A 14,520-nucleotide genomic window follows, 5' to 3' on the forward strand; every position below is an offset into this window, starting at 1 on the left:
AGCATTCAACACAAGCATGGAGCAACAGGCGCGGGAACGACGATCGGCGCAAATGTGGGTTGAAAAGCACCAACGATGGCAAGGGCGATTGAATGATGGGATGAACGAGGAGCAAATGATGCAAATGTTAAACGAAGCGCTCTGTCAGAATCGGTGAGTGCATAATGTCGGTGAAGATAAAGGGAGCGTGTCGTTGAGATGTTGTCGACAAAAAGTGTCGGCAGAAGTGTTGGAGACGGATGAGATGTTGTGTTGGACTCGATTCTGAAAAGCCGTCGTGCGGCCGTGGGAAAACTGTCCGGATCGATAGGGATCTATACCAATCTACACCAATCTATATCGATGTATATCGATGTATATGCATATGCATATGCACTCGTCCGGATCTATACGACCTTGAATCTGCATGGAGGATTATGCGTTTGACAGCTGCTGGAGAACGCCCCTGATAGCCCACTGGTAAAGCGTAAAGACATTCTGCCAGGCAAGACTGTTCTGGAAGTAGGTGTAGAAGAGTGGGTCGTTCAAGCCAAGCTGTGTAACGGCGGCGAGGAAGTAGCCATTCCAGAGCCCGACGCTGTTTTGAATGTAGCCGAGCATGGTACTCTTGGCATTGCTTTGCATCTGGGTCGACAAAGGCAGGTAGTTTGTGGTGCAGTTCATGCAAGCATTGTCGCTGCAAGTCGACATAATCAGGTCAGTCTGGTCGTAGGAGATCGAGAGTTGGTTATAAACGGGCGGGTTCTGGATGCTGTTTTGGAAGCAAGTGTTGATGTTGGTGACGGTCAGCAAGGCGTTGCCGTTGAGCACGTCGATGGCCGTGGATGTGTTCCAGTTGGGCGCTTGGGTGTATGTAACCAAATCCAGGGCGGGGTTGAGAGCCAGGTCAATGTGTGTCGGGTCGGTGATGCACGAGATATGGGAGCTCACGCCATTGAGCGTCTGGCAGTAGTTGGCACCGTCGTCGCACTTGTCGTTGAAGTCGCTGAGGGATTGGAACCATCCCTGGCTGGCACCATAGCTCGCCCGGAAGGCGATCACTTGGTCGGCAATGGCGGTGGTGCTGCAGTTCTGGGTAATGAACTGGGAAGCCACGATGTAGATCGCCGGGAGAGTGAAAGACGGCCTGGGTGCCACGGTCAGGATGGGAAGATCGCTGGGAGAGAGGGTCATGTTGCCGTTGAAGACGGTTTGATAGATGTTAGCACCGTGGCCCACATGCAGCTCAAAAGCACTATCGGTAACAGCATTGCTGCCGCTGAGAGAGCCCGTCTGGATGGTGTTGAAGGGAATCAAGCTGGAAGAAGGAGCCAGGGTTGCAGAGGGGTAGTTGCAACTGCTGCACGTCTGGTCTGTGCAAGTGCCTGTGGCCAAGACGCTGACACTGCTGTTCTGCATGATCGAGGTTGAGGTGTAGACGGTAGTGCCGGCGCTGGTCGACGCCATGCAGCTGCCGATCGGGGTGCCGACCAAGACACCGGAGAGGGCGCCCGTCAGCAGACCGTTGACACTGGGCGTGGTCGATCCGTTCACCAAGGCCGTCACCAAGATGTCCTTGGTGGGATCGAGATGGCTGGCAAAGTTGGAGAGGTCTGGAACGGAGTTGTAGCAGGCGAGGCCGAGGTTGGCGCCCGTGGTGGGCAGGCTGACGCAGAACGACGAGTCTGCCTGGCGACAGAGGGCCGAGAGAGTGCTCTGGCTGAGGCCGGTCACGGTGAGGAACGATGCCTGGTTGTAGACGTTGAAACTCGTGGCCGTGGAGCTGTTGCTGCAGGTCTCGAAGTTGTAGGTGGCAATAATCTGCTGGCCCAGGGTGGCTGGGCAGAGGCTCAGCGCGAGGGCGAGCGACACCCAGCGGACAAGGGTTGCGAAGGAGGGGCTCATCGTGCCGAGAGAGGCCTTGGTTGGACAGCGAGAGGGACTATGAGACAAAAAACCACTAGGAGGAAGCCACAGGTCGACTTGGTCAGCATCTCGCGCGCGAGTGAACGAGCCTGGACAGCAAAGTACTCGTGGCCAGCACAGCCGGCACCGTGGGAACAACATACACGACCACAGCAAGCCGAGGAAATCAGGCAAAAGTACAGGATGAATAGGCAAGGCGCAAGGAGACGAAGCACCGGATGAAGCACCGGATGGAGCACCGGATGAAGCGCAGGATGAAGCGCAGGATGAACAAGTAATGCAAAGACGCGTGCTCCAAGAGACCCGCCCGTCAGCGGCGTGAACATCTCGTGCATAGCAAGACGCAGGCATCCTCAACAAAAGCACCCATTTGCCCGTGCGTGAATAGGAGCACGTTCGCGTATCGACGAGGGCCGCATACTGAACAGGCACGGAGTTCGACGCGCTCAAGAGCGGTAAAAATGCATCGAGACAGCTGCGGAGACGGAGGTCCGGACTGTCGCCAGCGACGCAGGCGGAGGAGCAGCAGTACCTGATACGATACGGTGTGCTTGCTGACTTTGAAGCAGAAGTGGGCAAACGATTCCGTGCTGGTTAGAGTGCGTTGGAAGGAAGAAAGGTGAAAAGGAGACAGCGCGACGACAAACCCGCTGGACGAACGAAAGACCACGACAACGTCGACGCTGGGAGGGGAGCTGCGAGCGGATATCGATCAGAGCCGCCTCCCTGCCAGACTGCCCCTTCAAACTTGCGCAGACGGCCCCTCCTCCCCTTGCCTCCGTAACCACAACAGCGAATGCAGTTGACTCTGTAGGAGGACAACGCTCGATTTCCCAGGCTCGCAAGGGCCGTGTGGCTTTGGCCCGTCGACGTCACCATGGCCAGCACTTTTGATTGGGAGTCGTCTCTCGTCTCTCCACCATGATCCGTGATTGGAGGCAAGCTGACGCTTGTTCGCAGAGACTCCCTCCTGCGTAGCCCTCGCGCATCGACAGCATCGACAGCATCGACAGCATCGACAGCATCGACAGCATCGACAGCATCGACGACAGCATCATGGGCTTGGCCACTGTCGCACACAGCTGCGCATGAAACTGCGCACCAGCCCGCCCGGCTTCTCCGGCCAACCCACCTGCTGGCAATCCAGATCCGCCACATCGCTCTCGCTCTGTCTGCATCCGCCCACCAGCAACAATCGATCCGCCATGCCGGTACACATGCCAGCCCGCTCATGACGCTCGACGTGCCAGTGTGTCTGCTCCCCCGCCTGCTTGTACTCCCGTGCAATGTCCTTCGATACTCATGCGGCCTGACTCCGCCTAGAAATATAACCTGCAGTTCAAGGCAGACGTCGAGAACCTCACCGACATCAAGCCGGCCGGCGATGACTATGAGTGGCTGCTCAAGGTGAGGGGGGGGGCTGTGGCTGGGCATTAGTGCTGCATCCGAATCAAGTGCCGATCTGCTGTCTGCAACCCTCGCTTGGATGCTCAGTCCCTGTTCCCACCGACTCGAACACCCAGATCAAGTGCACCTCCTGCAGCGAAGTCAATCCAGCCCTGGTCACAGTCGTCGAAAGTGTAAGCTTCTGGGTGGGAGTTGTGTCGCTGCTCTCTAGGGCCTTCAAAGTGCCCTATTCCCAGCTGACGAAGGCTGACGAAGGCTGACGAAGGCTGACGAAGGCTGACGAATGTGCCTCGCTCTGGTGACCTTTGATTTGTCTGCCTCCGCGATTACCGGTCTCCAGGAATCGCATCCGATCCCCAACTCGCGAGGCGAGGCCAACCTTGTGATGAAGTGCAAGTTCTGCAAGACCGATGGTTCTGGAAGTGCGTTCCTTTGTCTGCGCTCGCTGTCCTCTCTAACAGCTCGCAGCGATGCTATAGGGCTCTGGCGGTGGTCGTCTATGGCTCACCGTCCCATCCGAATCTTGCTCGTCCGCAGGCCTCGTTTCGAAATCGATCAAGCCATACAACCTCGAGCACTCTGGAAACTTTTCGACCGTCGCCACGTTTGAACTGCGCAATCTCGAGGTCGTTGGATGGAAGCCGTCGGTATGGCCGTCGCGTTGTTGTTCGATATCCAGCTCCGTCTGTATGGAATGCGTGCCGTCACCAGGATATCGGTCTCTGTGTCTGTTCATATCACAGTCGAATCCTTTCGTTTGCGCTGACGATATTTCCGCTGGTATTTTGCATCTCCCCTCGTCCTCTCGCTCCAGGTTGGCTTCCGCGCCATCGGGGCCGAGTCCGAGACAGTCTTTGAGGACATTGACCTCCAGGACGACTGGACTGAATACGACGAAAAGGCTCAGGAAAGCGTCAGCATTCTGAACATCGAAACCAAGGCCAGCAAGTGCTGAAAGCACGAGCACGCTCCCGCTGGGAATCCCGGATTGGTTCTTATGCACTGGATGGGCTCAGGGTCCCAGAAGCCAATACAGCGCAAATGTACAATACTGCAGATGCTCCTTGGTCGCGACTCTGGATCGTCCGCATCCTCGTCCCAGAGTGCGCCCCTGCATTGATGGGCTTCAGCTCCGAAGGGGATCGCAGATGCAGCCTGTCCACTGAGTTTATTGACCTACAGCAGGGGTACAGCGGTTGCCGATCGTCTCCCTCGCCGACGATATACACCACCCCGAACACGTTTGCACGCCTCCCATTCGGCCGGTTTGCTGCTAAAGAGTAAACACGATCTTGTCTTGATCGACGAGATTGTAGAAGCCAATGTCGCGGATGTCATCGACCATGTCGAGGCTTTTGCCAGTGTCCTGGTAAACCACCGCCATGTTTGTGCTGGGCTGGGTGAGGCCCAGAAGGCGGCCTGCCAATGTTCGCAGAGCTCGGATGGTCATGGTATTGGGGACCTTCTTGGTCACGGACTTTCCAGTGTCGGGTCGCTCCAGAACCAAGGTCACCATGTTGTCCTTGAGGGCAGCCGACATGGTTGACGCCTCGGGCTTGCCCGGGTGGCCATGGAGCGATACCAAGTGAGCAAAGGTTGGGTGCTTGGCGTTGAAATCGGCCTCGTTGAGGTCCGAGTCGTTCTTGACGCAGCGACTCAAGTAAAACACCTCGCCCTCGATGCGTTCCTTGGGCGACATTCGCGAACCGTTCACCGACTGGACCTTGAGCAGTCGGCCGATAAGCGTCAAGTGCAGATCGTTGGCCGGACAGTCGTCCAGGATTGGGTTCCGCTTGAGGCGCACCTCGACCAAGTTGTACGAGTTGAGATGATGGAGAGACATCCAGCTATTGATGGAGTTCTGGGTGATATTGAGGGAGCGCAGGGCCGCAAAGCTATGTTCTGGGTTCGACACTGCTTCGATATCAGCGATTTGGTTGTCGTTCAAGAACAGAGACTCAAGGCGGGGCAGCCGATCGAGGATCTTGATGTCGGACCACGCCGTGAACTTGTTGGATTCGAGGTTCAGGAGCTTGAGATTGGGGAACAGCTGTGCAATCTCGTCGCTGGAGCCGTCCAGGCGCTGCAGTTGGTTGAAGCCCAGATGCAGAGTCTCGAGGCCTGGAAAGTTGCGTGCGAGCCGAGTAACTTCGCCCCAGGTGATCGCCGTCCAGTTGAGGGCCAAGGTGGTGAGGTGAGGAAAGACGACGAGCCGGTCGATCGAGCTTGCGGACAGGCGATTATGGGAGATACGGAGCGACTGTAGTCTTGGCAGCTCCTCGCATATCTCTGACACTGTTTCCCAGGAGCCGATGAGGTTTCGGGACAAATCCAGGTCCTGGATTGCGGGGCAGGTTTCCAGGATGGACTTTGGCTGGCCGCGGCGCTCGATCATGCAGTTGGAAAGGCCAACTTCCTGGAGCTCATTGAGCTTGGAAATGGCCTTGTGGATCTTGTCCCAACCAACGGTCTCGACTTCGATCTTGCTGTTTCCGCCAAGGGTGATCACTCCGTCTTCGGGCTGGGCGGCCAGGTACTTTTCTCGGAGGGCATCCAGGAACTCGCGACCGACCAGCACCTTCTCAGAGAGCTTCACGAACGATCCGGCTCCAGGGGTGGCCGTATGGAAATAGGAGACGCCCTGAAGCTCACCAGAGTGTTTGCCGTGGGCGGGATCGTCCCATTCGACGCCCAGCCAGGTCGATCCCTCAGGAGTTCCAGGCAGGGCGCCGAAGAAACGGACAGTGCCGATCTGGCTGTTGAAGACAATGCGCCTGCCGACCCAAGCCGAAGCCCCGGCGGATGCAGATGGGGGAAGTTCGGATGCGGCCCGGTCGGTCATGGAGAGCATGGCCCTTGCTGGATGCGATGGCGAGGGTCGGAGGGGGTGGGATGCTCGCCTGGAGGAGCTGGCGATGACAGGCAAAGGGGATGGGGGCGACCGGGGCTCAAAAAGCCCAAACGCGACAGGAGCCGCAGTGCTCAGACACCGACTGTCCCAGCCTCACCATGGGAACCATCGCCCGCTGGCAGGATGGCCTGCTGGATGGCCTGCTGGATGGCCTGCTGGGTGGCCTGCTGAATAGCTTGCTGGATGGCCCGTTCGATTTCACACATGCCCACATACAGGCTTACCCAAAACGAGACGACTCGTTGCAGCGCTACAGTACGCAGATCTATTCAAAAGCAGCAGCGTCGTGGCTCATCGAGTGTATCGCAGCCCGCGCCGTGCATGGTCTTTGGGGACACACTTTTGCTTCCGGGCCCACACCATCCACTTTTGTATCCGCTCGTTTTCCAGCAGCTTCGGAAGGGTGTCGAGCTTGGTCGCCAGCTCCTTGTTGTCAAACATTCGGTGAATGGCCGAGTGGCATGGGCGGCAGATGTCGATTCCGCGGTTCAGCTCGTCCTGGTCGAGCCGCAGCCGCTTCTTCATGGCCTTGTGGGTCTCTTTGGGGATCAGGTGGTGGAAAGTCAGCGGCATGTACCGGTCGCAGATCGCACAGCAGCCCTCTTCGATGGAGACCATGTCGTCGTCATCTTCGTCGCCTTCGTTGCCGCCTTCATCATCGTTATCGTCATCGGGTTGGTCCAACGATGCTTGGGGCTCTTGGGGCTCTTGGGGCTCTTGGGCCGAGCCGGACCCGGCAGCTCCGGCACTGCGGCTGGTATGTAGGGCAATGGTTTGGCAGAGGTCTTGGGCCGAGCGGCTGTCGGCGCAGAGAAAAGACTCAACCAGGATCTCTCCCAGCACCCCCAGGATAGCTTCGGTTGTGAGTGCCGGGCCGCTGTACACACCGAGCAGCTCGGTGGCAAGAAAGTCGATCATGTCGTCATCAGGCATCGGCAACCGAGTCTCTTCGAATGCCTGGGCAAGGATCCCGAGCAAGACCTGATGCCGGGCTGCCTCGGCTGCCTTTGCCGCCCTGGATGCCTTTGCCGCCTTGGATGCCTTGGCCGCTTTGGCCGTGTTGGACGTCGTGTGGGTTGTGGACGGGACGGATGTCTTCATCGGTGATGGCTGCAGATGGGCTGTCGGTGCTGGCTCTGAACGAACGCTGCGCTGAGGACCGCTTGGTACTTGGCTGCTTTTATGATTTCCACCGCCTTGGCGACGCAGCCGCGCCGGTGTCGGAGATCGACAGCGCCCCCAGGCCCAGGGCAGTCGATGATGTTCTTTCAGGTTCATCTCTGTGTCTGAACCTGCAGCTGCATTCCCCTCCCGCTGCTCCACCTTCGGCTCCAGCACCGGCCTGCCTCTGTCCCAAGTCCCAACGACCTCCAGCGCCTCAGCACAACCGCCGCTGGCCGCCACAAGCCCTGCATGGCTCGACGACATATCCCTGCCCCCATCACCCTCGAGGAGATCTTTGCCAATCCTTTCGTTGTGGCCATCCAGACACACTACCAGTCGATCCTTGTCTCGCTTCGCTACAATGACTGGATCCTTGCTGTTCCGGTACGGTTGGCTCGACTCATCTATGGTGTTCGCTGTCGAGAAGCTACCCTCCTGTCGTGGCTGAATAGGAGTGTCGCCGGTAGCCAGACCAGACCAGACTTGTACGGCTCCTGCTCGAAGGGCCAGCGCCCTGAAGAGTATTTATCGAGACGATTGATCTCACAACCTCCACAACCATCGACGTGGCCTCTATAGCACGCTTCGTCTTTTACATCAATGTTCACCGATAGGGAAATCGCCTTCTCGGAAGAGTTTGTCGGTATGGCCCACACTTCACAGCACCCGCTGCCGGCACCGCCTCATCAATTGTATTCGAGGACCCACCGGATCTCGCCGACATACTCGCCGACATATTCACGTTCGATAACGCTTACATTTCTGCTACCCCAGCCACGCACGTCCTGCGGTCCATCTCGAGCGACAACGGCTACATCACGCTCGATAACAAGAAAGTCTACGTCAAAGATCATCATCTGGTGACCGATAAAGGTCTCGAACTCAACCGAGCGCCTCTCGATGGCCCCGCTGCAGCGATAGAAACCGCCAGCTCATCGATTCGAATGCCTTCTCTGCCTGCACAGGTTTCTCAGAGTCCCGCAAGTGTCTCGTCCTTTTCGATGGTAATGGCCGGACGGCGCTTGTGTTCTGCGGGCTCCTCAGCTTTCCAGGCTGCCAGGCTTTGCGCTGCTGCTTTCGATTGTGCGTCCGCCCATAGCTTTCAGCGCTCCCTGAGCAGCCGTTCGTGTCGTTAGATATCATTCAGGACGACGGACCAAACAAATCCGGTATCGCCGTATACTGCATCGACCAGCCCCTGGTGCGGCTCGGTGGTGTCGAGGCAAGTGGCAAAAGACCAAGTCAAATTTCTGGCGAGCTTATTGTGATCGTGTTCCGGAGCGGCAGTGACGAGACCGATGCATCAGCTTGGAGCCGAAGACTAGCCCATCACCGGTTCATTACCAGTCCATCACCGTGTCTTTGTCGATGATCCTTGATGCTGACTGCCCGGACTCTGTTCACGCTCGCTACTGAAAACGGATGAACATATGCGATATGCATCCTGTGTGAAATCAGGACGAGTCGACAAGGCATATTGCTGAATCGGCAGTGAGGTTCGTGCTATTCGTGGCTGGTTGTCATGATCCCGATTTCATGGATGTCCCTTGCCGCGCTTGTCTTGTCTGACCCTCTCCAAGCTTCCGCAAGATTATCGACGCCATGGAGACTGGAAAGGTCGAGATCTCCAAGATAGAGGAGGCGGTGCTTGCCTTTAACGATCGCGCCGTGGAGATTGATTCCTTGGAGACCCTCAAAGATGAGGTCAAGCTACTGGTCGAAAAGTGCTTTGTGGTAAGTGATGGCGCAGCACAGGATTCCAGTCGGATGCAGCTCAAAGGGCAGGCCAAGGTGAAGACAGTGGAATGCTAATGCCTGTTGTGGCAGACCTTGGGCGCCATCGACGAAAAAGCCCTGCGCGGCGCTTTGGAGAAGTACGGAATCGAGCACGAGATGGTCTTCCAGGCAGCTGAGACGTAAGTCGCTCTTAGTTGACTGCACAAGATTGCACAAGATTGATCAGATCGCACCAGATTGCACAAGATTGCGCCCGATTGCAGCGGATTGAATGAGATTGCTCAAGCCTTGTTAGTGACCTCGCACTTGGCTTCGACTGAATCCTTACCGCCCCTCATCAACCGATGCAGCTTCATCATGGAGTCAGCGTACGAAATTTTGTTCTTCAAAGTCTGCTCCTACCACCGCGAGAAAGATACGGTGTTTTCAGAGGTTTTAGTGGATCTCCAGGATCTCGATCTGCGGCAAATGGGTCTTCCCGAGCAGTACGGTTGGGGCCTCATGATGGCGGTCAAGGTAGATTGCTACATCCAACGCCAGGAGCGGGGGCGTCAGCCATGACACAGGTTCCCTTTGTCGCTCTTGTTCAATCGGCCGGATCATGCGTGTTCATACAACGGGTTTGCCATCTGTTTCCAGGAGTTCCAGACTGTCGCCGCCCTGCGGACTCCGTTCGAGAAGATTCGGTGTCTAATGCGGAGTATCGAGCTCTTCAGCTCCTTGCCAAGCAACAGCTCGTCGCCAGACCGACCGCCGATCCTCAGTGGAGACGTCATCATTCCGCTGATGGCGATGATGGTTATCCGTAGCAATGTCGTGAATCTGCATTCAAGCCTGTACTTTATGAACAACTTTACCTTTGGACACGACGTTCTCATTGGCGAATACGGCTATGCGTTGTCGTCCCTCGAGGCCGCGTCGACTTATCTGGAAGAGCACCACTCGCTGCTATCAACGGGTGCTCGGCGCAACAGAAGCTACTGGAGCGCTGTCCGATGCGGGGACTTGACTGCCGTCAAATATTACTTTGAAGGAAAGGTCCATAGAGAAGAGCACGAGCCAATCTCGGCAAAGTCTGCAACGCCATCCCTCACTGCGGATGCATCTGTGATATGCGACGCTGCAAGGAGCCGCGATGTCAACGGCGACGATGCCGTGCTGATGGCTGTCCAAAGCGCAAGACTGGAGGTCCTCAAGTACTGTAAGTGCTGTGATTGCGGTCTTGGTGTTGGCTGCAGACCGGCGATGATCGTGTCGTAGTCGATGGCCGGGATGTGGTCAGCCGTGCTGGCGAACCTCCACCGCCGTATAAGATCGCGTACCGGCCATTGAAAGCAAAAGTCGGACAATCCGATTTCATCTCGTATCTCGAGCATGTGTTGCCTGTTGACCTGTCCTCATATGAGCTTCCACCATTGGCTGATGTACCTGTCGTTTCAATTTCTCAAACATCTGCCATTCTACTCTTTGGGGTTTCTATCATTCCGATTGTCCGGAACCCACCTCCAATCGACTGCTTCTCAAGTACTCGAATCCGGAATGTGTCCCGCCACCTCCAACTACAACGATACCTCGGTGTTGCATATTTGTGCAGCCAGTGACGCCCACCTCCCGATTGCGCACTACTTGCTCGACCATCATTCGGGTGCCATCGACATCGAGGCCCGCGACCATCAAGGCAACACCCCACTTCTGGTGGCTGTCCAGCACCATAACGAGCCGCTCTTTATACTCCTCCTTGAAAAGGGGGCCAACGCCCAGGCCCAAAACGATGCGGGCATGTCCATCATTCATTCGGGCAACGCATCAGATATCCGCTCATTGCTCGGTGCCCAGCGTCGTCTGGGATTCAGCATCAACCTGAATCTTTGGTCACATGACGGTCTGACTCCCCTGCTCTACCACTGCCAGCATGGCCATGCATTGGAGATTGAGGAGCTAATCTGGCAAGACTCGGTCGATTTAATGGCCCAGGACCTGGGCCAACGAACGCCGCTCCATCTGTGTGCGTTCAAAGGACTCGCCCACGCAGTCGAGATGCTTCTTCAGACTCCCGCCGTCGCCGTCGATGCTGAAAGTGAGTTGGTCCAGATACCAGTCGCAGGACACGGCCCTGCAGTGTCGAGAACTGGAGTCGCGGTCAAGTGTATTTTGCCTGTGCTCTCGAAGTGTCATTCCGCTCTGCTGAGGTCTCGGATGGATTTCTTGCTCACTTTGTGTGTCTATCATCATTCGCGGCTAGGTTTGCGCGGCAACACCGCCTTGCATGCCGCGGCCGACTCTGGCAACTTTGCAATTGCCCATCTTCTCCTAGAAGCCGGTGCTGATCCTGCCAAGCGCAATGCACAAGGGAGGTCCCCGGCCGATCTCTCCAAGGAGGAGGCGCTCACAGATCTTCTGGACGGTAGGCGTTGCTCTCCTCGGGCTTCTGGGCACTTAAGAGACAATCAGAAGCATGTAAAATCAACCCACGAGCTCACCATGCAGCACTATGATGCTACTCCGCTCTCGGTGCCGAGGCGCCAGAGTTTTGCTCAGTCTTTGAACTTTGCTGACGCTTTCTTGTGACTGCACCGCAACTGTCGCTCTACTTGCTACCACAGACTATGGTCTGTTCGCAAGCTGCACACACGTGCCAAAGAATCTCGGGGAAAAGGTCGCTGCGATCGTTCGAGCCGTCGTCGAATCGGACAAAGTGTACTTTGTGGTCAAATCAGGCACGGTGGGTCCCCCGAGCGCAAGCCAGTGTCTGTTTCGACCGCTCCGCATCCCCAACGCAGGCTCGACTGGACATGGGACTACTGGCTGAGCATGGGGCCTTTCGGCGGTTCGCTGCATCGTCGATCGGCCGCTTCTGGGCGTAGGAGGCGCTACAACTTGTGATATCGTGGCTTGGACTCATTTGAATTGGTGTGGTTCAGTTCCGCGATGTCGCCAGCATAACAACGGTGTTCCGAGAGCTCGACGACTTTCGGTTCCTAAGATCGCAGGTAAGACCGCAAGACATCTGTGACCGCATGAAAACCGCTCTGATTATCTGGTGGCTTTCTTTCCTAGCTTTTGGAAGAATATTCGGAAGTCTGTTTGTAAGATCCCCTGCCCGAGCCGACATCTGGTGCATGCTACAGTCAAGTGAAGCTGCCCTGGGATTTGTTCTGGCGTTCACCCTTTTGATCAGCGGCGTTCGGGCATCACGAATGCATGACTGAGGCATTGCTGTGCTCCTCCGGTGCCTCGCCAACTTACGATGTCGCTGATTATTCGCTCTTTGCTGTCGATCCTTGGCCGTGTTTGAGACCCGAGTTTGAAGACCTGTTCGACACTCGCCAGATATCGGCTGCGGTTCTGAAGAACAATCCTTCCAGCGCTTCCCGCACGCTGAGGAAGATCATCAAGCGATTGAGTACGGAGCGCTGGTGACTTTGCTAATCCTGCTGACCCTGCCGATTGATTCTCAACTGCTACCCGCAGTCGATTTTGGGCATTTCACTTACGTTTCGTTGCGGTGCACGGGCGACTCAAGCCGTGCTTTTTGACTACCTGCTTTCGCACCCGACGCTCAAGGATCACGAACTTGTCTGGGAATTTCTCGTGCTCTCGGACCTCGAGGTACGCCCGGCGCCAGCGACCCGAATTGGACATAGGTACCCTGGCTGATATTCTTGTGCCTGTAGCTCGACATGATCAAGGCCCGTAGCGCCTCCAAGATTGAATACCTGCTTGAGAACATCTTTGAATCCTACGCCCCCATTGTCGAGGACCTGGAGAAAAGCGATGCCGAGTTTCACAACGTGGCGGAAGTGTTTGGCGCCCTGGTTGGAAGTAGCGGAACCGGAGGCGTCAGGAGCATCGCCAACTCGGCTAGAAGAATGGGCAAGCTCAGAAGAGGTATGCTGGGTTGTCTTGCGGTTGTGTCGCCGCCATGTCACACTCGTTGGTACATGCGTCATCGTTGCCGAGATGATAAATTGGCACGAGACGCTCCCGTCTTTCCCACCCAGGCCTCTGAATATCTGACTATCTCTCGCATCAGACTTTGCAAACAACATTCGGACGCTGCGCTACCACATGTCCAAGCCATCTTTGGATCTATTTCCTCGCAAGGATGGCGTAGCAACCGCCCTCAAGTGTTTGGGCGACATCAGCACCCGCCAGGTGAGAGCCATAGTAGCGACGATGGCCATGTCTTTGACGATTCTGACTTTCCTTCCATCGGGCAGAGTGCCATCGACACCTGGGAGATCGGAGAGGTCTTTCTTGAATCCGCAACAGGTATCGCCGGAGCCTTGTCAGTGCTCCCGAGGCATGATGAGGTGGCGGCGGTTTTCAGAACCAACTCCAAGCACACGGCGACCATACAGAGCCAGCTCACTCGAGTCGAGGCCCAAGCCAAGACCAATAGCACCGACGAGAATGTCAAGAAGCTCAGCGAGGTAGGTCGCACGGGCACCCCTCCCTCCGATTGATGCATGGATCGTCGGTCCAGCAACCAGGCGAATACACTGGCGTGGCTTCTGATCTTCCCTGGCATCACGCATCGGACACGGAACCGCAGATCTACTTTCAATATCAGACATCCTCGCGAGAGACTCAAAGGAATGCTAGCCTCCTCAACTACACTGATATCTCTCTCCGCAGCGAGCTGCAACGCTTCCACGAGGTAAGCCGGCGGACACACCGTGGTCGGCGTTTGCTGCCGTCGTCCGCCCCGCTAACACAGACACCCACCCAGTATCAGGACAACACATATGATCAACTGCTTCGCACCTATGCTCAGAAGCAGATACAATGCGAAAAGGAAGCCGTGGACAGTATCCTAAAAGCCTTGGATATGCTTGAGTGCACCATGGAGGATCTGCCGTGATCCACTTTGGCTGACAGCGCCGCCAAAGTGAGCGCAGCCGGCCCATACTGCTGGTGAATGCTTCGGTACATCTATCGAGTTGGAGCGGGATGGATGTCTTGGGCCGGTGCTTGCTTTGCGTCGCAGGTTTTGGCTGGTCGTCTCGCGGAATACAGGACCGCTCCGGGCTGTTCCGGGCTGTCGATACGGCGATCGCACACCCAGGAGGTATTCAAAGTCCCCGGTGTGCCGATACCCATCCACAGGCGATCGCAGCCGCTGTTGTGCCGTCGTGGGCTTGTGCTTGTGGGGCCTGGGTTCTGGACGGGCGGCTCATCGGACGGGTTTGGGCCAAGCCGTTGTCTGTCGGCTCTCCATCCCCCCCCCCATCTCCCATCGGCTGCTCGCGGCCTGTCTCCTGTTCATCCGTCGTCCATCCGCATCTCCCGCCGTCGCCGCCGTTGCGACCCGTCCTCCCGCACCACGCTACCTATTCCCCACTCGCATTCGCTCCAGCCTCACCTTTGCCTGTCGTCAGCGGACCATGGACTCG

At 56.7% G+C, this 14,520-nt stretch overlaps 4 protein-coding genes across 4 annotated transcripts; 2 read left to right on the plus strand and 2 right to left on the minus strand.

The window, feature by feature from the left end:
* Window positions 1–414: 414 nt before the first annotated feature.
* On the minus strand, window positions 415–1,884 carry BJ171DRAFT_583071 (uncharacterized protein; the record flags this gene model as incomplete). The annotated part of the gene is made up of 1 exon (XM_053114230.1): window positions 415–1,884. The coding sequence occupies one exon, from the start codon at window positions 1,882–1,884 to the stop codon at window positions 415–417; it is 1,470 nt and encodes a 489-aa protein (XP_052965318.1).
* A 1,191-nt stretch (window positions 1,885–3,075) lies between these two features.
* Window positions 3,076–4,395, plus strand: BJ171DRAFT_148076 (UPF0587 protein C1orf123). Its single transcript, XM_053105755.1, has 6 exons — window positions 3,076–3,116; window positions 3,229–3,312; window positions 3,429–3,485; window positions 3,653–3,734; window positions 3,850–3,959; window positions 4,127–4,395. The coding sequence occupies exons 1-6, from the start codon at window positions 3,111–3,113 to the stop codon at window positions 4,265–4,267; spliced, it is 480 nt and encodes a 159-aa protein (XP_052965319.1). The 5' UTR covers window positions 3,076–3,110; the 3' UTR covers window positions 4,268–4,395.
* A 190-nt stretch (window positions 4,396–4,585) lies between these two features.
* BJ171DRAFT_568966 (uncharacterized protein) lies at window positions 4,586–7,370 on the minus strand (the record flags this gene model as incomplete). The annotated part of the gene is made up of 4 exons (XM_053113543.1): window positions 6,564–7,370; window positions 6,440–6,488; window positions 6,321–6,402; window positions 4,586–6,171 (listed from the first exon to the last, which is right to left on the minus strand). Exons 1-4 carry the CDS (start codon window positions 7,322–7,324, stop codon window positions 4,586–4,588), a joined length of 2,478 nt encoding a protein of 825 aa, XP_052965320.1. The 5' UTR covers window positions 7,325–7,370.
* BJ171DRAFT_510094 (uncharacterized protein) lies at window positions 7,371–14,185 on the plus strand. Its single transcript, XM_053111457.1, has 22 exons — window positions 7,371–7,771; window positions 7,967–8,030; window positions 8,162–8,260; window positions 8,353–8,391; window positions 8,524–8,609; window positions 8,846–8,883; window positions 8,968–9,121; window positions 9,215–9,303; window positions 9,475–9,640; window positions 9,764–10,325; window positions 10,650–11,201; window positions 11,367–11,528; window positions 11,728–11,846; window positions 12,046–12,114; window positions 12,182–12,210; window positions 12,421–12,527; window positions 12,648–12,733; window positions 12,799–13,012; window positions 13,158–13,279; window positions 13,345–13,557; window positions 13,680–13,784; window positions 13,857–14,185. Exons 1-22 carry the CDS (start codon window positions 7,637–7,639, stop codon window positions 13,986–13,988), a joined length of 3,342 nt encoding a protein of 1,113 aa, XP_052965321.1. The 5' UTR covers window positions 7,371–7,636; the 3' UTR covers window positions 13,989–14,185.
* The last annotated feature ends 335 nt before the right edge of the window (window positions 14,186–14,520 follow it).

This window comes from Polychytrium aggregatum (assembly GCF_025602895.1).
Source record: "Polychytrium aggregatum strain JEL109 chromosome Unknown BJ171scaffold_25, whole genome shotgun sequence".
Lineage (NCBI taxonomy): Eukaryota > Fungi > Chytridiomycota > Chytridiomycetes > Polychytriales > Polychytrium > Polychytrium aggregatum.

Coding starts and splice junctions, on each gene's coding strand:
- BJ171DRAFT_148076 (XM_053105755.1), top strand. Junction 3,313..3,428: donor ACTATGAGTGGCTGCTCAAG/GTGAGGGGGGGG, acceptor TCGAACACCCAG/ATCAAGTGCACCTCCTGCAG. Junction 3,960..4,126: donor TCGTTGGATGGAAGCCGTCG/GTATGGCCGTCG, acceptor CTCTCGCTCCAG/GTTGGCTTCCGCGCCATCGG.
- BJ171DRAFT_510094 (XM_053111457.1), top strand. CDS start 7,637: ATGGCTCGACGACATATCCCTGCCCCCATCACCCTCGAGGAGATCTTT. Junction 11,529..11,727: donor GCTCACAGATCTTCTGGACG/GTAGGCGTTGCT, acceptor TTGCTACCACAG/ACTATGGTCTGTTCGCAAGC. Junction 13,558..13,679: donor ATGTCAAGAAGCTCAGCGAG/GTAGGTCGCACG, acceptor ACGGAACCGCAG/ATCTACTTTCAATATCAGAC.